Genomic DNA, 22,446 nt, shown 5'->3' on the forward strand with positions numbered 1-22,446 from the left:
TGCCTCTTTCTCTCTCTGTCACTCTCAAATAAATAAATAAAAATGAACAAAAAAATTTAAAAAATTAAATTGAAAAAAAGACCATGAACACATATGACTAAGGGAGGATGACAGTATTGCCACCATACCATATCACAGCTTTGTTTTGTTTTTTGAGTCCATGGACAGGGTGACATGCTTGTGCTTTTCTGGATATTGACCAGAGGAAAATTGGTTTGCCTAATCAGTGAAAGAGTTCCCACAACTTTGTAACATAGTTTTATTGTTTTTCTGATAGAACTTTAGTAACTTATTTCCTCTCTAGAACTCTGTAAAATTACATCAGAGGAATGAGAACTGATAAATCAAAAAATTAAAACCCGGATTATATACCTAAATTAAAAATTTTATTAAAAGTGAAAAAAAAAAAGAGTTCCCACAACTGATGTAGAGACAGACAAGAAGGATGCGGCAAGGTGTCTAGGTCTTTCTGTAATTAACCAGTTTTTATCTATCAGTTGGGTAGATCCTGGAATCCTGACAATTGTTGAAGGTCTATGAATTCAGCTGTGGCAGTGTAAACTCATGTCATATATACACCGTGCTGCAGTTTCAAGCCAAAGTGTTGACATGTGGTATTAGAAACTGGGTAATTTCTGGAGTCTGTATAGGTAACTGCTGCCTAATGGTAGGAAGCATGCATTATCTACACAGAGAATATACGTGTGCATCTTTGGGCTGTTATGCCAAATCCAGGTAATATAACCAGATTGTTCTTATGCTTCAAAATGAAATGTTTAAAGATTTAAAGGAGTTTGCCAAATAGCTTTTAAATACCCTGGGCAATAGATATTTAGGCATCCTGGCTTTATGATAATAACAGACTAATCACACTATTCTGTTATCTCTATTTTACTTCTGAACTCCTTCCTAAGATACTTTGTAAAGGAGCACATAACTCATATGGGCAGAGTCTCATGTAAACCCTCAAAACTCTGCATTCAAGAAAGATGTTGGAGCTCTCACATTAAAGCCAGAGGAGGAGGTGTAGCATAAATTAAAATACTTGTAGAAGCATGAAGTGCTACACTCTGAAAGTGTTTGTTATTAGTAGTGAAGTATGGAGAGTTATTTTGGTCAGGTTTTACTTTGGGGTGTGTGTGTGTGTGTGTGTGTAAAATATCTCTTTCTTCACTAGGCGCTTGTCTATGGATTTCGAGACATATAGGAAGAATCAAGATGTTTCATTGAGAAAGCATCTTCCTGTATTTTGGCAGCTTATTTTAAAATATATTTGTTATTTTTATTTATTTATTTGAGAGTGACAGAGAGAAAGAGGGAGAGGGAGGGAGGGAGGGAGGGAGGGAGAGAGAGAGAGAGAGAGAGAGAGAGAGAGAGAGAGGGAGGGAGGGAGGGAGGGAGGGAGGGAGGGAGAGAGAGAGAGACAATGGATGTGCCAGGGCCTCCAGCCACTGAAAACGAACTCCAGGTGCTTGTGCCCCCTTGTGCATCTGGCTAACATGGGTCCTGGAGAATCAAGCCTGAACCAGGGTCCTTGAGCTTCACAGGCAAGTGCTTAACCACTAAGCCATCTCTCCATCCCTGGCAGCTTATTTTAAATGATAGCTTAAAAGGGATGCATGGGCCCTCAGCAGTGTCATATCTAGACCAAATGTGTATTTTGGGAACGTTCTCAGAATGTCTGGTGGTCTGGTGCTCTCTGGATTACAAATTTCCAGAATTTTCAGTGTTGCTTCTGAATACTCTGAAATACATTGCACATGAGTTATGTTGGAGGAGAACCATATTCAAACCATGTCAACCCAGTGTTGATATTATCTATCTGGAATTAAAATCAAATCCACAGGTTAAGGGCTCCATCCTACAAGACTTCCTCCACTTTACATGTTAATTATGAGTGTGGCTATATACAGAGGGTTGTCACAAGTATGTGTCGGGGTTCAGTTTTAGGAGATCGGTGTGAGAAACTAGGGACAGAGACCAGATGTATACTTCTCATTGTGCCAAAGTAGAGCTCCCAAGCTCTGGGGCCTTGTCCAAACAAGGTGAGAGTTTTTGATCGTTTGTCTCTATTTGGACAGGGACTCTATAATGCATTTCTTTCTCTTTATTCTTTATAGTTTGCACATCAGTGTTTCCTTTATTTACCTTACTTCTTAATAGCATTGTAATATTGTTGAGAAGACCTTTGACTCTCTCTGTCTTGTTCCTACCTTTTCCCATCCTCTTGCTAATTAATCTGCCACTTTTAACTTGGATCTTACCAATATGAAGACCCATGACAGGAATCCCATATGGAAAATTCATTAAGGCTTTCTAGAGTCCTGCTAAGTTTTTCATCAGGAAGACTATATCCATGCAGTAGTCACTATGTCCTGAGTAATGGGCATATTCCATAGATGGACATCCTGACCATCACAGAGCCAGCCCCACATGCATACTTCCATGCTTTGTATACTATGCACATTGACTGCCAAGTCTGGGGTGTTTCAGTTAACATTTGTGTGGAAAAAGGATAGCCCCCATTATGGGACAAGCAGAGCTTATCTAGTGTAGCAAGTAGGGAATTCCCCTGAGGTTAATCTTCCCTATGAACGGCTATGTGTAACCCTCTGGCTGATCTGTAGTATCTATGGGTCTGTATTAATACAGAATCCGTGTTAGTAAAAGCTTTACAGGAAACTAATGCAAACGTTCCTTCCCACTATGCATGCTGGTTTCAGCAGCATCTCTGCTTTGCCCCCCCCCCCCCCACAGTGACTGCCAGCTGGTCACCAGGCACCTTAGAGGTAGTTTCTGTTCTTTTGAATGAAGTTTTCCCATTACAGGCAGCTTCCAAGCTATTAGTTAAAGCTTAGAAGGGTCCAAACCTGAACTCATACATCAGCAAAGTCTGAGCTAGCCCTTTTACATGTTAATGATTACATATAGCAATAACCACCTAGCATGCTTCTTATTTTGCATTTTCTTACATAATTTTCATTGGTACCTACTTCTTAGGAATTTGATTGCCCATGTTACTATACTCCACTAATAACGTTGTCCTTCAGTAACTGATCACAGTACAAGTGCAGTTGTAACCAGAGAATGACTAAGTAGTCACATTTATAAGCTAGAAACACTGATAAAGTTAGACTTTCTCAAAATTCTCTTCTGAGCATTCAGAAAAATATAAGTTAAAAAAAAAAACAAAACATGATGTATTGTAGTGATGGTCCAGTCAGAAAAGGGCTTGCCACTTAAGTGTGAGGACCTGAGTTTGAAGCCCTGGAATCTACACAGAAGCGTTGGGCATAGTGGCCTGTGTTTCTGATCTGCAGCACTAAGGAGGCAGAGCTTAGGTATCCCTGGGTCTCTGTGACCAGCTAGACTAGCCAAATCAATAGGCCATAGGTTAGAAAGAAACCCGACCTCAAAAAATAAGGTAAAGAGTGACTGAGAAAGATACCCAACATCAACCTCTGACTTCCACACTTATGTGCATACATGTACATGTGTACCTTCACACACACACACACACACACACACACACACACACACACACACATCCATGCAAAAAATTAAAAAGCAAATGACCTCCAATCTGTGAATCTTCAGATCCAGTAAGTATAGTTCAACTTTTGCCTCTTTACTGATGCAGAGTGGACCTGATGTTTTATGTGAGTGCAGTTGGCTGGTGAAGAGCTCATTTTGATAAATAGACACTAGCTGAAGAGAAAGAATACAAAAAAAGAAATCCCCAAAACAACTGTTAATTGTGACAGTCTGGAATAAATGCCCAGAACAATTTTGATCACACAGTAAATCTATTGAATTGAATTGAATATACTCTGCAAATAGATTTTCTTTTCTAATATCCTACCTTAGAGTCATAGACTCTATTCAAGTTCAAAGACTTCATTTATTTTTATATGTTATGTGCCTGCATGTGTACATGGTACACATGTGTGCCCATGAGTGTGGAGGACCAGAGGGCAGCCTCAAATGTCATCTCAGGGATCCTCCTGTCTCGGACTCTCCAGTTCTGGGATTACAAATTCATGCTACAACATCCTGCATTTTTAATAATATTTTTGTTGCTGTTGTTTATTTGTGAGCAACAGAGAGAGAGGGAGGGAGAAAGACAGAGAGAGAGAGAATGGGCGTGCCAGGGCCTCCAGCCATGGCAAACAAACTCCAGATGCGTGCACCCCCTTGTGCCTCTGATTAGCGTGGGTCTGGGGAATTGTGCCTTGAACTGCGGTCCTTAGGCTTCACAGTCAAGCGCTTAGCCACTAAGCAATCTCTCCAGCCCAACACCCTGCATTTTTATGTGGCTACTGAGGATTGAACTCAAGTTTTAATGCTTGTGAATGAAGCACTTTACTGACTGAGCTATGTCCTCTACCTCAAACTCCTTTTGCAGATGAGAAAACAGGTCTCAGTGGCTTGAGTGACTTGTCCCAACTCACATATCCAATTATAATTGGGGTTAATGATAGGTGCTTCTGCATTTATGTATCACCTTCATTTGTTTTGCCTGATGAACTTTTATTATGAATTTTTATTATGCAGCCATAATGTTGTATGTCTTTACTTTTAATGTACTTACTTTTCTGGTAAAATACGTCAAAAAAAGTTTATTTTGCTGCTTTGTGCTTTTTACAGAACTGAGGATTGAATGCAGGGCTTCACATATGCTAGACAAGCTCTCTACAACTGAGCTGCAATCCTAGTCCTCTATTTCACTCTTCTGTTTTGAAGCAGGGTGTTGCTAAATTGCCCACGCTGTTCTTAATCTTATGATCCTTCTGCATCAGGCTTGGAAGTAGTTGGGATTACAGGTATGTGCCACAAGAGCCAGATCTATTTTCAAAGGTTTTCGAAGACGCCACTGCAGCCATCAGCTACTTAGAGCTACAATGTGAATATGTAAGCAACAGGAGAGAGAGAGAGAGAGAGAGAGAGAGAGAGAGAGAGAGAGAGAACAGAGATACTGAAATGAGCCTGTTTAGGGTCCTGTCATTTACTCGATGAATTTGGGCAGATCACTTGGTTTCTCTATGAAGAAGGTAGCAAGCAGTTAAACTTCCTGTGGGGGCTTGCCGTCAGCCCCATATGAAGGTGTGTACTTCGTACATGGAGTGAGCCACTCACTTAGCTGGGAAACATAGTTTCTCTCTGACTGTGCTTCACCTGGTTACCATTGTGCTGAGACAGCATTGAGGCTGAGTCTCAGAAAGGGTTTCTACAGGGGAACTTGGGAGCATGAAACTCTCTACAGAGCCCAACAGGAAGCATGAGAGTGACGTCTGTCACACAGAATGTGAGGAAGCAAGGGAGGCATGTGGAAAACAGGAGGAAGGAGAGAAAGGGTCCCAGACAACCCAGTTGAGCCTGGGGGTTAAGAGGGTCAGTAGATGATGACAGGATGTGGGTGTCTGGAAAGAAGATCCTTCTAGAAATAGGTCAGAGTTTATGCTTCTGAACTCTGCCCTCTTTTTTTTTTTTTTTTTTGAGATGATATCAGGTTAGAATCTTTTCCTGATTAAATTTCTAAATTTGTGTTTAAATAATTGCTGATAATTAATTTGATTTAAGTAACAGCTGTGATTTCCATGTGCGAGACTCTGAGAATCAGTTCATAACCTATGCTGGATAAGTGTGTGTGTGTGTGTGTGTGTGTGTGTGTGTGTGTGTGTGAAGATGATGCCTGTAGGACCCAGTGTCTGTTTGTTTTTAACTTTTGAGAAAAAGACAGATGGAGAAATGTGGAGACAAACAGTGGGTCCACGGGAGGAAGAGTCAATAACTAAAGGCTGAAAAATGACCTACAATAAAGGTGAACATAACTAGGAGTAAGCCCACACGGAGAACAGAGCAATGAATTGGGGACCTGGGAACCCTGGCTGGCTTTCAGCCCATCCTTTACCTATAGTTGAGCAAGTCTAACAAGTGAATGGAATGCGGATGGATACATTTCCTGTTGCTGCTGGGACAATTGTCCCAAGCTTGGTGGCTTGGGGCAGCAGATTGATTCTCATGTAGTTCTAGAGGTCAAAAGTCTGACAAGGGTCCCACAGGGTGGATTATCTTCTGCAGATTCTAAGAGAAATTCTAAGAGAAATTGATCCATCGCCTGGAGGCCACCAGCATTCTTCAGCTTATGGTCTCATCTTTTATCTTCAGAGCCATCAGTGAGCAGTTTTACAATATTGCTATTTCCATTGTCACATTAGCTTAGCTGATTTCCCCTTGCCTTCCTCTTACATTGATCCTGTGATTACAATATGATCAGAGTGAGACCACCCAGAAAGTGAGAGTCAGAAAGGCTCTCCTCACCTCAGGATCCTTAACATTACCACATCTGCAAAAGCTATCTGCCACACAAGTTACCAGCATGTCCCAGAGACTAAGATGTGGACCTCTTTGGAGTGCTATGACTCAGCCTGCAATGGAGAGAGATAAGGGAGTGGAATTGCATGTGACTCCCTTGGGCCTATCTCTTTTCCTCTTGGCTATTATTCTAGCATCATTAGAGGAAATGTCTCAGACATATGACATGTTTATCACAGGATTGCAAAGATATTTTGCCCACTTAGGAGATGATGCTCTTCCCTTCTGTTTTCTGCCAGACATTCCTAGCCCATCTTCTAGCCACACTCCCCCAAGTTCCTAGGTCTTTTTACCTTTGGTGTGCTCTGCATCTGTTAGTCTTCTGTCAATTATGACTGCCATTTGCAATGTAGTGTTACATTTGCATGTGTGTAAGATGGCTCATGCCTCTTCTCTAGAAGAGGGGACTCTGCCCCTAGACTGATGTTATATATGCTAGTGTCTGTCAAGATCATGGCTTCTGGGCTTGAGAGATGGATCAGAGGTTAAGAGCACTTGCATCAAAAGACTTTGAATTCCCCAGTATTCAAGTAAACCCAGATATAAGTGATGGAATGCCTGTGAATATTTATTAAGTTCTCAGTTAATTTTCCTCTACTTCTCTGCTGTCTTCTTCATTATCCAATGCCATTCACTACTTCTTTTATCTTTTCTGAGATGTTAACTGAGCTGAAGGTAGTGCCATGTACAATCGGAACTTTGATTCTGTGAAATCCCTCTTAATAATTGTAAGTCGAAGGACACGGAGATGTTCAGCTGTGGCTAACACCAGCTTTCACAGACCTCTCATGGAAACTTCTGACCCCTCCACCTTTGGAGCTCAAAATAGCCATAAATATCTGTCTTCTTTAACTGAAGGACCATTTCCCACTGTTCATTATCTAGCTTCCCAACTAAATTACCAAAAGTCCAGCAACCATGTCAATAATATTTTGAACAAGATGGGGAGACCAAGGTCAATCAGAAATGACCTGCTTTTGTCCTGTCCATCTTGTCCCTGCACTCTCTTGTTTGTCACCCCAATAACCTACTCTGTGTGATGAATATGCCAGAAACAGACCAGAAAAAACCATGGGAAATGTCTCAATTTACATGGAAATCCTTGAGTAAGGAGAGGACAGTACTTGGGGAAAACAGGGATTGTACCCTAAAACTTCCAACCCTCAGTCCAGAGAGATTTGCTCAACCATGTTTATAGCTGCTCAATTCATAATAGCTAAGAGCTACAGATGTCCATCAGTAGACGAATGGATAACCAAGATGTGGTATATCTACATGATGGGATTCTACACAGCAGTAAGAGAAAACGACACATGAAATTTGAAGAAAAGTGGTCCAACCTGGAACAGATCATTCTCAGTGAATTTACCCAATCACAGAAAGATAATCACCACATAGTCTTATTCATCTACAGAACCTAACCTGAATCTACCCAAGATGCCAACATACCTAGCAAGCATCTCCAGAGCTATTTAAAAATCTGAAAGAACAGCACTCGGGAGGCAGAGGTAGGAGGATTGATGTGAGTTCAAGGCCACCTTGAGACTCCATAGTGAATTCCAGGTCAGCCTGGGCTAGAGCGAGACCCTACCTTGAAAAACCAAAAAAATAAAAAGAAAAGAAAAGAAAAGAAAGAAAGAAAGAAAGAAAACAATATCACAAGGGGAATGATATTACAGTGTGATTGAATTATTCTAGACAACCTCCGAGGTCTCAGAACTCCCTTCCTTAGTTACGTCACATGTGTCCTCAGTGGAGAGACTAGCAGTCTGCCTTCACTATACTTTCAGAATTGGTTGCATTGTTATGGGTAGAGACCTTGTGAAAGGAGCTTTTCTTGAATGTCAGCCAAACAGACCTCCGTGGTACATATGCTGCTCCCTCCTCTCCATGCATCCATTCAATACTCAGTGCACATAATGCCACAGTAAAGATGGCAGCAGTGATAATAATTCACAATATTTAACAGATATTGTCTCTGTGCCAAGTGCAATTCTAGACAGTTTAATACATGAGCTTATTATCCTCACAACCTATTGTCATTACCACTTTTCATTGAAAAGGGAATTATTAAATTTAAGAAACCTGTTAAAGACACCCTGCCTGATGGTAGGAGTTGAGTATGAACTCTGTTAGATTGGACTGGTCTGAATCTGTGGTTTTAGCTTCCATCCATCACAACAGTTAAAGCAACTTGGCAGTACTTCATCACTTTCAAGAGGCTCTGGGGGAGATCATGAACCCACCTTCAAGGAGATTCCTAGTTCACTGGGAGTACATACATCTGGAAATTCTAGATGTAAATTCACACACACACACACACACACACACACACACACACACACACACACAAATGAACAAAGCCTTGGATAACTTCATGAATCCACACTTGCCTCATTGTTAGCAGAAGAAATGTGTTCTGTCTCTTGCTCTGCAAATTATTAATGAGAACTTTGAAATGTCTTTTAATTTCTGTAAACTCAGGTTATTTTTAACTTTTAAAATGAGGAAAGAAAATTAAAACTCTCTAAGGTGCTTTAACTATGCCCAGGCATGGTGGTCCATAATTGTAAACCCAGCACCTTGGAGGTAGAAAAGGGAGGATCAGAAGTTCAAAGTCATTCTCAGCTGCATAACCAAGGGGAGACTAGGTATGTAACTCAGTGGGTAGAATTCTTGCCCAGCTACACAGTACATGAAGTCCCAAGTTTGATCCTAGCATCACATAAAACTGGATATGGTGGCTCATATCTGTAATCCCAGGACCTAGGAGGTAAAGGCAAGAGGATCAGAAGTTCAAGGTAATCCTCATATGAGTTCCAGGCCAGCATCAGCTACATGAGACTGTCTAAAAAAGCCTGTATTTTGTAATTTTGTAGCAGGGAATAGAGGAAGCAGACAGGGCTAGGGTGGGAACAGAGACTTGGGGAAAAGAATGAGGCTTATCTGGGCCTTGAGGATCAGAAGAGATTCAAACTGGAGTATGGGAGAATGGTGAGATGGAGGAGGTGTGCTTGTGAGGTACTGAGGAGACCAGTATGACTCTGCAGGCAAAGAGTTGTGGGGACTAATGGGAAAATAAGGTGGACTTTGAAAGCCATAAAGTAGTATTTCAAGTTCATATGACAGATCACCTCAGAGAAGAAAATTTCCTGGCCTGTCCAAAGAGCTTCTGAATCAGAGACTCAGGAGCAGGGTGGCAGTCTGTATGTTTAACCAGACTCTATGTCATCCAGGTGCACACTCAAGTGTGAAAAACCACTGTGGTTGGTAAGAGAGCAATTACAGCTGAGCAGAGAAGTTGAAAGTTCAGTCCAGTAGTGAGTCCAGGAAACATTGAAGGAGGATCATGGGAATAATACAGTTGCATGTAACAATAATTCAGTCCTGAAGAAAAATGGTAGATTTAGGCATGGAGGGGAAAAAAAGACACATTTAAAGAATATTCTAGAAAGAACAATATATGTGGTAGATTAGCTATTGACTGATATTGTTCCAAGAGAGTACAGATTATGAGAGTAAATTTGTTGCACTAAAAGATAAAATGGGGGCTGGAGGGATGGCTTAGCAGTTAAGGTATTTGCCTGCAAAGCCAAAGGACCCAGGTTCAATTCCCCAGGACCCACCTTAGCCAGATGCACAAGGGGGCACATGCATCTGGAGTTCGTTTGCAGTGGCTGGAGGCCCTGGTATGCCCATTCTGTCTCTCTCTCTCTCTCCTCTCTTTCTCTGTCAAATAAATAAATAAAAATAAAATATTTACAAAAAATGAAATGGGATATTGAAACCATCTCAGGTCCTGGGTTTCTAGTTTACATATCAAAGATACTAAATGTTTTAATTATAAAACCTTAACTTACTAAGGTATGGAGCTAACAGAGATGTTGCCACTAAGTTTATCTCTTTTCTTTTATAATTAAAAACAAAAGAAGTCAAACAACTTACTCGGGATCCCATAGCAAATTGGTGACGGATTGAGAGTAGGGTTCAGTCAAAGGCAAACTGTTACTGTGTTTTCTCCTTACTCCCAATTATTGTCTTCTTTGTTGAAGGCTGCCATTTTTCTTGTGAATGAGCTACGTGGTTTTCTTCCTTAGCACAGAAGTTTCCGAAAGTAATAATCATATTAGGAATAGTAAACCGTGCCATTTATGGAGTACCATGGCAAGTGAGGCCAGGCACAAATATAATTGTCTCCCATATGTTAGCTCATTTCATCATCGCATAAGAAACTGATGAGGTAGGTGCTGTTCTGGTCTCATCTTCCAAACACGAAAACAACTAAAGTATGGTTTGGAAACTTGCTGAAAGTCACACATGCAGTGAGATGAATGTGGCTTCCTTCAGTTTGATAGGCATGCCCTTAAACACTATGCTATTCTGTTGCACATCTGTAAAGTAAAGGGGTTTGGGAATTCACTGAGCCTTCTGGATAAGAGCTCAGTGTTCCATTTGGCCTCCCTCTCAGAGCAGTCTCTGTACATATAAGCTGGTTGCTATATAAACCTTTACTGTTACATAACCAGAGATGGGATCCTCACCAGCTGGATTTTTTTTTCTGCCAAGTTCAAGGAAGAGATTAAACACAGTTGAATGTATTATTTGTGTCTGTAAAATGAACTGCAGGTCTGGAAAGGATCATATGATGTCACTTGGTCAGATCCAGGTGGTCATATGACTCTCCCCTGAGGACTTTTCTGAGTAATGGAAATTTCTCCACATCTATTGTTCACTATTTCCATGGCTTCATCACATCTATGGGTCTTAAATTCTCCTGAACACTTATTTTAATGAGCAATCTCTTTTTGTGTGGGAGCTTTTATATACTTATACAAGGCTGATTTAAATCATTTTAATTGGATACACTTTTATAATTTTCTTGTTTGAAACCTCATAGTCCCTGGCAGTCACTCCAGATTCTGTTGCTTAGAGGTGGGACTTGCGAATCATCTTGGGTACGGCTGCGAGCTCTGCTGCTTACAGTCCTACATCTTTATGGGCAGCATCCACCCGTCCATCACCCACCCATCATCTCTGCAGTCCTCCCATTGCCCTGGCGTTAGGGATGTGTGAAATGGTGTGCGTCAACAGCAGGAATGCGTTCACTTAGTTCTAGACAAGAGCTTTAAACTCCAGTAATCTAGCCCTATCTCTGCGAATCTCTCGCTGCTTGCTCTTAATTTATTTGTTTCTGATTTTACCTCACATTAAAAGTAGCATTCTTGGGCCTGCTTATTGAAAATAAGCCAGAACAACTCCTCAGTGAATTGAGGGTTTGGAAACCAGACTAAAGTATAATACATCCTCCATCACCATTTGCTTTTAGCTCATGATACAACCCCCCGAGATAGAAAAGCACAAATGTCTGTTGCTACCTTTTGAGCGAGAGGAAAACTATGTGCTTTTGTATGTGTATGTGTGTGTTTTATATTTATTTACTTTATATAGCCATTTATTTGTTTTTTATGTATGCATGTGTGTATGTATGGGCATAGTACAGCTTCTTGTCACTGCAAATGAACACCACTTGTTTGCATATGTGGTTGGCTTGGGAATTGAACACAGACCAGCAGGCTTTGCAAGCAATTTCTTGCAATCTTCCCAGCCCTTGTGTTATTATTTTAAAAGGATGACAGAACCACCTAATTTCTTTTTGTTTATGCTTTGAGATGTCTCATATAGCCCATGCTGGCCTCTGAGCCAGGACCATACTCCGAGGACTGCAGATCTGTTGTATGAACTTGATGCACCATTTTCTGGCTTGTAAACTTCACCATTACCAGCCTTACTTTCCACTGTATCACACAACTTCCTGCATGCATAGTGCATTGGTCTCCTTAGAATCTCGCAAATACGTGATTCTCCCCTTCCCTACCACACACCAGATAAAAACCCTTCTTATCTTCTAGGCCTAGAACTATCTCAGCTCATGAAAGTGAGATCATTATACATCATAAATATATAACAGAATTAAATACATAGTATACATATAGTGAAGCTAAAATGCTTGACAAACTCACACAGTGTTCACATAATTTATTCCAAAATTTCAATAGAACTCTGTCTTTGTGCCTGGGTTACACTATGTAGGAAAAGCTTGCTAACTCCCAGGATTATCTGAGGTGGGATTTTGATACTGTTGTCATTAATATTAGGAAACAAAAAAAAAATCTCAGAATCAATTTCTGGCAATAGAATCATGCATAGATCAAACCACAGGTACAATCTCTGATGGTAAAGACATGATTGCATTTCTACAAACCATATGCTATGGGCAGGGGTTCCCTCAATAGTGTCACCAGTCTAGAAGACCTCAGTGCTATTACTGTGACTAAAGAGGGACCACGATCTAGTGAACATGTAAGAACTTATTTCTAGCATATATTCTGTTAGTTGACAATGCATCTGGTGTTAATCTTCATAAGGCCAGCTGAGACACCTACCAAAATCCCCACCGGAGCCTGGACTTTGTAAAAGCTTTCAGACCATGACCAAGATGTGAAATCCTGATTAGAGCAAGTAGAACAAGTTTCTCCTACATGGATGTCACACTGCAGCAGTTACTCCCTGCTGAAATCATAGCCAACTAGCACTTTTCATTGCTTTGACCCCTCTTGTGTGAATATAACACCAAACTAAAATATAATTTCTGTGAGATGGCCTTGTCTTTTTGTTGCTCAGGGAATTTCAAAACATATAATCATGTATGGCATACATCAGGCATACAGCAAAGGCATTTTTAGTTTGTTAGGTACATAAATAAGCAAAAGGAGAAATTATATATAGGCATTTTCATAGCCTCCATGATCTTATGAAATAAAGCTAACTTATTTTACAACATGCCTAAGGTCTCCTCAGAGGAGTTCTGAGGGACAGTTTGGTTCAGTTTAGCTCAGAGTTTGGACACAAAGATGGTTATAATTGTTATTTAACAAGGACAGTGTCTCACATCCCTTATCATTCCCTTCAAATTGTCATCAGTTGAATCACTGAGGAATAATTCATACTAACTACTAAATAATGTACATCAGCCTTTTAAGGATTTCCTCAACAACTTATTTTCATAATACTTACATATATAGTGATCTTGCTTTCATAAACAGATAGTGAATTTGTGGAAAAATAATCACCCTCAATTTACTTAGTCATTTGCCATATTATAACATATGTTAAATATGTAAATCAGGTAAGAATGTAATTATATATTTTTAAAATTTATTTCTTTATTTGAAAGCACAGAGAGAGAAAGAGAGAGAGAGAATGGGTGCACCAGGGCCTCTAGCTGCAGCAAATGAACTCCAAATACATGTGCCACTTTGTGCATCTGGCTCTACGTGGATACTGGAGAACTGAACTCTGGTCATTAGGCTTTGTAGGTAGCATCTTATCTGCTGAGCCATCTCTCCAGCCCAGTATATATTTTCATATATCACAGTCCATTCCATAACTTCTCTTTCATACTCCATTAAAGCATGGCCACATTTCTTTTTGGTGCAAACTGAAGGAAGTTAAATCAGAAAAGGATAGACACTAAACTGATGGACACTCTATTAAAATGCCCCTGAGGTGGGCTGGAGAGATGGCTTAGCGGTTAAGTGCTTGCCTGTGAAGCCTAAGGACCGCGGCTCGAGGCTCGGTTCCCCAGGTCCCACGTTAGCCAGATGCACAAGGGGGCACACGTGTCTGGAGTTCGTTTGCAGAGGCTGGAAGCCCTGGCGCGCCCATTCTCTCTCTCTCCCTCTATCTGTCTTTCTCTCTGTGTCTGTCGCTCTCAAATAAATAAATAAAAAATATTTTAAAAAAATGCCCCTGAGGTGTCTTCTTCTCAGCCTTGAGAATTGATCTTGATTTTAAGTAGTCTTGCTCTGGGGATGAAGGGACATTGAGAATTTCAGTTCCACAACTGACCTGATTTCCACCAACATGTTTTTATACTTCCCTGAGGTTTCTCAGGATTTTTAATCCCCTTGCCTCTCCTGATAATCCATGAGCATCAAACTCCACTACTCTTTATTATTATTATTTTAGAGAGAGAGAGAGAGGCAGGCAGAGAGAGAGATAATTAGCATACCAGGGCCTCAGCCACTGCAATAAAACTCCAGATACTTGTGTCACCTAGGAGGCATGTGCAACCTTGTACTTGCCTCACCTTTGTGTATCTGGCTTAGGTGGGATCTGGAAAGTTGAACATGAGTCCTTAGGCTTTGCAGGCAAGTGCCTTAACCACTAAGCAATCTCTCCATCTCTTTAGTACTCAGTGACAGGCGCAGGAAGGTCTCCAGGCTTCCACCAGATCAACCCTTCAGGCTCTGTTATATGCAGGCCCGAGTATGGTATCTTCTGTGTCATTCAGATCTCTGCTCATTTCTTCTTCTGGATCTTAGGCTCTACTGATAACTGCACTCCCCAGATCTGGAGATTGGTGATAACGAGTATTGTACAGGATTGTGTATCCTCAATGGGTATTTATTTTATGTTCAGGAAGCAAGAAAGGATGTGGTCTTTTTATTTTTCTGGAAATGAGCTTCACAGTGCTTCTTCAGGAGAAGCTTAGCCTTAAAAACCTGTCCTTAGCAATTGGAACTCATGCCTTCCCATGGCCAGCAGGGGGCGACTGCAACACAGGCTTGAGTTAGATTGAGTTTAAATTGAATTGTCCCATGCTGGGACACCTCTTTGGAAAATGTGTTTTGGAAACTGCCCTCGACATCCCAACAGTACTACAGCGTTTTCTTTGAGACTGTCCTCAACATGTGTGGAGTCTAGAATGAAACCTGGCTGTGATTACCAAAAGATTTCTGTGTATCAGGTTCATTTCTATCTTTAAAACCTAGTGAGATGTAGTCTCATAATTATTTTTAGATTTCTCTTCTCATTAAAATACACCCTATATGACATAAAGAACTGAATTCACACTTAGTCTGAACCCAGCATAACTTTTTTTCTTTTCTTTGTTCCTTTTAGTAATATCATTTCTTTCCCTTCTTTCTCCTTCCCTCCCATTCTTTCCTTTTCTTTTTCATTTTCATGCTGGCAATCATACCCAGCCCTTGGTCATGCTAAGTAAACTCTTTCCCTCTGAGGCACCCCAAGTCTCTGTCTCCCACTGTTCTATTTCCAACTACTTTATAGGGTATAAATTGACTCAATCATTTTATGGTCCCGGTGGCCATCTAATGGCTTCAGTTCTCTCCATTTAACAGAATTAGAGACATTTAATCCTCTGTGACTCATTCCCTGTCACCCCTCCATATTCCACCTACCTTGCCCTGAAATACAGTTTTACTATAACCTACCAATTCAACTCATTCACACGTTTATTCATTCATCAATTGATCCAGTGTCTGTTAAGTACCAGAACCTGGGTGAGGTTTTAAAACTAATTGTGAACCAAACAGCTACTGGCTCCATTCTAGGGGACCCATGACCTAGACAGGCAATACTCAAAATATTCATGCAAAGCTGTAAGACAAATTGACAAATATTATGAAAGAAAAGCACAGTGAGCTCTGAGAATCCATCACATGAGTATGCATTTGAGCTTCTGAGGCTAGAGCCTGCCTGCATTATTATTATCATATCCCACCCACTGTTTTCAATGATTAGAAAAAGTCCCTACTATAATTTACACAGAGCTCACATGTGCCCTTCAATTGTTACAAATGTTTCTAAGTCATAAAACACCTTTGAAACCCTTGAAACACCTAGTATGAGATTCCTTATGTAGATGCATCTCAGTTTTTCTTGAATATAGTTGTATTTCTTACAAGTCAGCTGTGTTTCTGATTTCGTGTTACTTGCACTGGCTTCCCACACATCTGCATCTTAAGGTAACAGCTTTGATTCAGTTCACTGATTGTCAGGCCAGACTACGGGGAGCCATGGCTCCTTGGGTTGTGGTTTTATACCCCCAGAGGGAGTGGATTTAACCCCGCAAATCCTGGAATTATTCAGACCCTTAGCAGTTTTAACTCACCAGCTTGAGTCACCTCTAGGAAGAATTGTCTTCTTCTGAGCCTTTAATTAAACTCTCACCCAGGCATTTCCTTTTGATTTTACTTTCAAACCCAGTTTTTTCTTTGTAACACAAAAGGATAACATGAGGAGGGGGAGGAGGAGAGGAGATAAAAATCATTTCTTGCTAACAAGCGTTAATGTAATTTAGCAAGGGAAAATTGCCCTGTGTGTGGTCACATGATGTCACAGACCGAAGCTGAAATGGTAAACAAATTAGAAAGTTTTCTTCTCCTGATAGAGTTGTTTTTAAAATTAAATCAGTGTCAGATACTGTCATGTTACTCTCTAGAGGAGAAACTGCCATGGTAAGTCTGAGCTGTATTTGGGTTTCCCAAGCAAGTGGTTTCATTCCCGTATTTGCTTGTGGCAGTGACGGAGTGAAACGGGAAAGGGAGGATGGAAGAGCTTTCCAGGAACTCTTGAGGAAAACAAAACAACAAACAGCAGCACTGTTTTCTTGTGAACGGAGTAAAATGTTGATTGGTTTTGGACATCACTTATCATCTTTAAGCTATTTCCACTTTGTGAGAATGAATACAGTATTTTTTGCTGTCTGCGTGGCATTAAGTGGATAATTAAATCAGTGGGACTTCCTCCCTTCTATACCGAAACTTTGCGTGTACATAGTGGTGTGTGTGGTGTGTGCAGATGCGTGTGAACCATGCACATTGAGGTCAGAGGAGAACGTCAGCTATGACCCCTTCTCTTTTGCTCCACCATGTGTTTATTTATTTATTTTTTTCTTGAGACAGAGTCTCTCACTGATTCTGAGAGCCCCAGCAATTATCCCTACAGGACTGGGGTTATACACACTGTGATCACACATTGTTGTTTATGTGGATGTGGGGGAACTGAACTCAGGGGAAACCAGGCCCACTCATCCCCTCATGTATGTAGGAAATATTTTTACCTGCTGAACCATCTCTCAATTCTAACTGTCACATCCTATTCTTTTTTTAAATTTTTAATTATTATTTAAAACATTTTTTTGGTTTTTATTTTTATTTATTTATTTATTTGAGAGCGACAGACAGAGAGAGAAAGAGGCAGAGAGAGAGAGAGAGAATGGGCATGCCAGGGCTTCCAGCCACTGCAAACAAACTCCAGACGTGTGTACCCCCTTGTGCATCTGGTAACATGGGTCCTGGGGAATGAGTCTCAGACCGGAGTCCTTAGGCTTCACAGGCAAGTGCTTAACCACTAAGCTATCTCTCCAGCCCTCACATCCTATTCTTGAACCTATGCTAAACCAGAATTTGAAGCCTAAGAAATGAGTGTTTTCCAAGGCAGAGCCCTTCCTTTCTCTTCTGGAGCACCCACAGAGCCAATCTGTAGATAAGAATAGCTGAGCTGTTGGTATGTTTATTTGCTCTGAGAAAATGCAATATCTATCTATCTATCTATCTATCTATCTATCTATCTATCTATCTATTTTTTTTTTGAGCCAAGGTGTCGTGTAGACCAAGCTGGCCTTGAATTTGTTGTGTAATTCTTTGAGCTTCTGTTCTTCCTGCTTCCAACTTTCTGGGACTTAGTGTTGGGGTTATAGGTGTATGCCATCATGCCTAATTTATGGGGTGCTAGGAATTAAACCTATGTCTTTTCACATGCTAGGCAAGTACCTAACCAACTGAACTAGATCTTCAGCCCTCAAATATGAATTTTGTAGGTGATACTATAAACATTATTTGTTTTCTAGATCATTTCATAACATTTAAAATCCATTTAAGAAGAAATAAAGATAAAATATTTCTAGAATTCCAGTGTATCCTGGTTTTAAAAGGCATTATGTGTCACAGGCACCTTGAAAACAAAGACAAAGCCCCGTGACTGTTTGCATATAGATTCTGTGCTGCTTGACAGAATGAATACACTGAAGAGCAAGCTAGTAAGGAATGAATGCATGGATGACATCCAACAAAACAAAACATCTTTATTTTCAGTATCCTTTCAGATACAATTTGTCTCTTGCACATCGGATTATACACCAGTATTTTTCTACCTTTTACAAAATCAAATGACTCAAGTGAGGCAAAAGGAAGAAAGAAGTAAAAAAAAAAAAAAAAAAAAAAGAACTTGAGAGAGACAAGGTAGTCTGATACCAGAAGGACCAACTAAACAAACAACAAAAGCAAACATGAGTCTCATTAAATAATCTTTATCCATGCATTGAGGGATGCCTTGTTGGGTCAAGGTTGACAGTAAGAACCATTTCCACATGCATTCCCGTTGTACAGGAAGCAAGAGGCCAGTGGAGCCTGAGAGGTGGGGTGTGAAGGAAGTCCTGCATGTACTGAGTTAGTGTGTCCAGACAGAAAGGATGGCTTTTCCATCTTGGACTGCAGTACTGGGTACTAGCCAGCAGAGGCCAGCCACAAAGACTCCATGCATTTTCTACTTTACCCCCATAACATTTTTTTTTTTTTCATATTCCAGATAGATGTAGCATTGGGAATGCTTGCCTCCAGAGGTAGAACATGAAAGGTGCAGTTTTAGTGATATTTTTAGTAGCTTATGTAATTTTTTTTGATCTTTCAATTTGATATGCATAGTTAGGAAATGTGTTAAGCTTGTTTGGAGGGTAAAAAACTATACAGTTAAAACTGACTTTGTAGATACAGAATTATATGCCAGATGCTGTGCTCAGTGACTCACACAGGTTAAGATTTTTAATAATCTCAAAGTCTGAGGACAATCCATTGTACCCCAATTACCAGGGCAGAAAAATAGCATTAGCTAATTTAAGTAACTTGTGGAACCTGGAATGAAAGCAAGACTTTTTATTTCTCATGGTGTTCTATAAGCCCCACAGCAGAACAGTCCCAGCTTCTACCATAATGCTTTACTCAGCTGCGTTCACGTCAGTGCTAAGGTGAATCAGGACAGAAAAATCACATTGATGTAGCAGGGCACCCAAGTAGACGGCAGCCAGTATGAAAGTTCTACAGAAAGACCAGGAGCAAAAGAAATGCAAAGGACAAACACAGAGGAGATAACTATTTGTAAATCATAGTTTCAAAATCACATTTGCTGTGCTAAAATGCTATAATTAGATGTTATGGTATTTTATCAGTTATGAGAATATGCTTTCATAACTTTTTTTCTCGATAACATCCACAATTGCTAACCCTGGGCTCTCTGATTACTTAAACTGCCTCTTTGCCATTTCTCTGTGGCTAAATGGAGAAAGTGTGTTTGGAACATCAAAATCCTGACTGGCCACAATATGAACCCCTTCATATCTCTTTGAGACTTTGCTTATGACTAATCCTGACTTGAAGACAAATGTTAGCAGATTTGGGAGAAACAAAGCCAAGATATTTTTAGTTCACAGTGACAAATATTATCAAATGTTTACTATGTTGCCAAGCAATTGTACCAGGTACAGAAGTTAAAAGGTAGTTAAGACTCAATTCCTACTTTCAAAGTGTTCTACCCAGCTTGAAAAACAGACACAAATCAATAACCATAATGTAATGTGATTAACTGTCTCTTAAAAGCATGCGTTAAGTGCCACAGTGATGGTGAAAGACAGCTTGGCGTCTCCTAATATATGCTAATGTGCACTGTGAACTAATCCTTAAGGTTTTCATGATCCTTAGAGAGTTTAGAATCATGGTGAAGGGATAGGTAGCTTCGAAGACTGGTTTTAAAGACCCAGTATGAAAACTGTTTCATCTGATGTTGGAGGAATGCCCAGAATTCTAACTGCATCTACTCACTAAAATACTAAGGACACAAAGGTAGGTTTCATGCTTCTCATAGTCCATCTACCAGTAACTGATACTCATCTACAAAAGAGACTACATGCAGGACACTTCCACAGCTGTAATGAGACCATAGGCAAGGCTTTGTAGAGAAACCAAATGATAAGGCAAAATAATTTAAATTTATGGCTGTAAATGGCTCACAAAACATCGATCTTTACTTAGTCCCAAAACTTGTCAGTAAACTTTTCTTTTTTTTTGCAAATGTAGTATATATAATTAATTGCTGCAACTAGAGCCCTCAGAAGACTGGTAGCCAGTATAGTTAGCAATTATTGTAACTGGTATAATTCTAGACACACACGACTTAGCTTGAGCTCCATCACATCATGTCTGGTTTGTATTAACCTATTTAAACTCCCTTTCATTTGCTTCCCCTACACCCTGTGTCTCTCTCTGTGTGTTTTTTTTTTTTTTTTTTTCTTTCTTAAAGTGAGGTCTCACTCTAGCCTAGCTTACTCTATAGCTCAGGCTGGCTCAAACTCCTGGTGATCCTTCTACCTGAGCCTCAACAGTGCTGAGATTATAAGCATGTGCCACCATGTTTGGCTCCATTCTGTTTCCTTATCTGTGAAACGGGAATACTACTATACAGTGTGCTTTATAAAAATAAACAAACACAAATAAAGTAATCAATATTGTGATGAGATAATGCAAGTTATTCCAGGTCATGATAACAGCTTGGTGAACATTAATTATTGAGACCCAGGTATCTGTTTTCTGTGTTGATATTCTTTCTCCACAAGGATGTCATAAGTGTATTGAGGCTTTGTTCACGTTCATTTCTCTGATGCAAAAAGACGTATCTCTTTTAGGTCTGTATGTTCATGTGTTATCCTGGCTCCCCTTTCTGTCTCTTCTTGCAGGGCCAAGGAGATTAAGATCAAGTTGGGAATTCTCCTCCAGAAGCCAGACTCGGCTATAGACCTTGTCATCCCATATAATGAGAAGCCGGAGAAACCAGTCAAGACCCAGAAGTGAGTCATAAATATGCATTCTACCATTTTCCTCCAGACACTGTGGCTATTTTTCATGTGTCCAGCACCACCTCTCAACTGTACAATGACCCCTTCTGCTGCACACTGAAGTACATTAGAGTCTTCACAGGGTTAGATATTAAATACTCATGTTTTAACTCATCCATATCTGTATCATAATATTGAATACTGCCAGAATTAAACACAAATTCAAGCCTTGACTTATCACTGGAGAGATAGGCCATACTTCATTAAAAAAATATTAGCAACTGCATTGTTGACAACACAGAAGAGAGGCCTGATAACTTACTGCCTTGGGCCACATCTCCCTCCCAAGTCCAATTAATTATGAGCCTGTGCACTCACCACTAAGAAATAACCCAAGCCTCTTCCTAAGAAGGGAAATGGGAGTGAGGCCATTTCCATCTGCAGATGCTAAGGAGGCTGATTTAAGACTGTTTCTTTTCTCATATAGTGTCCCTCCAAGATCCCACAGAGAACAGAAGATTGCCACTTTAGGGAGAGACAAATACTTGTAGCTGTTTCTACATCTTCCTTTTCTCACCTTTACCCCTGCACCCACCTCTGATCCCCCATCACCCATCAACTTAGGTATGGTAGGAAAATCTGATTCTGAAGTCAGATGTTATGTTAGGGAACACAATTGTCATAGTTCATAATAGCCCTGTGTTAGCTCAGTTATAGCACTCTCACCATCTTCACTATTATCTACTTAGACTCCTACCGCCCAGGCAGATAGATACATTTAGTCTTCCTCCTAAAACAGACATAACCACAGAGAACATGAATGGGAAGAGGGAACAAGAAAATCTAAATGTATTAGAATGCCTTCATTCTGCTACCTAAAAACTTTGAGATCACAGAAGTGAACAGAGGTGAATGGAAGTACAGGAATCACTTTTAACTTCATTTTCCTTTTTAACATTTGTCAAAATTGGACAATCCATCCTTTGACCAAATGACCTTCACCTTAATGTAGTTGATTGGCTGGGAGATATAGAAATGGGTTATCCTGTTTTAAAATCATTTTTCACCATCCTAAGTGGATATTTCCATTCTCCTCCTTTTATTACTTCAAAGTGTCTGCAAACCGGAAGTGAGACATAATTGAATTTTCTGCATTTAAGGAGAGGAAGCTAATTCAATGAGAAGCAGCAGGCTGCAGGCCCTGGTGGAGAGTCAGAGCCACATTTCATTGCCACAGTAGATCAAAAGATCTATTTTAAAGTAAACAATGTAGTAATTATTGATCTGTTGGGATTAACTTTTTTAAATGTGGTACTCCATTT

The 22,446-nt window shown here is 40.2% G+C and overlaps 1 protein-coding gene across 1 annotated transcript in view; it reads left to right on the forward strand.

Moving 5' to 3' along the window:
• Window positions 1–22,446, forward strand: part of Rgs5 (regulator of G protein signaling 5) — a 50,709-nt gene that overhangs the window by 7,741 nt on the left and 20,522 nt on the right. Inside the window, exon 2 of the mRNA XM_004663293.2 lies at window positions 21,026–21,136. Within this exon, the coding sequence (XP_004663350.2) occupies window positions 21,026–21,136 (111 nt within the window). The remainder of the gene's footprint in view (window positions 1–21,025; window positions 21,137–22,446) is intronic.

Source organism: Jaculus jaculus, chromosome 1 (genome assembly GCF_020740685.1).
Source record: "Jaculus jaculus isolate mJacJac1 chromosome 1, mJacJac1.mat.Y.cur, whole genome shotgun sequence".
Taxonomy (NCBI): domain Eukaryota; kingdom Metazoa; phylum Chordata; class Mammalia; order Rodentia; family Dipodidae; genus Jaculus; species Jaculus jaculus.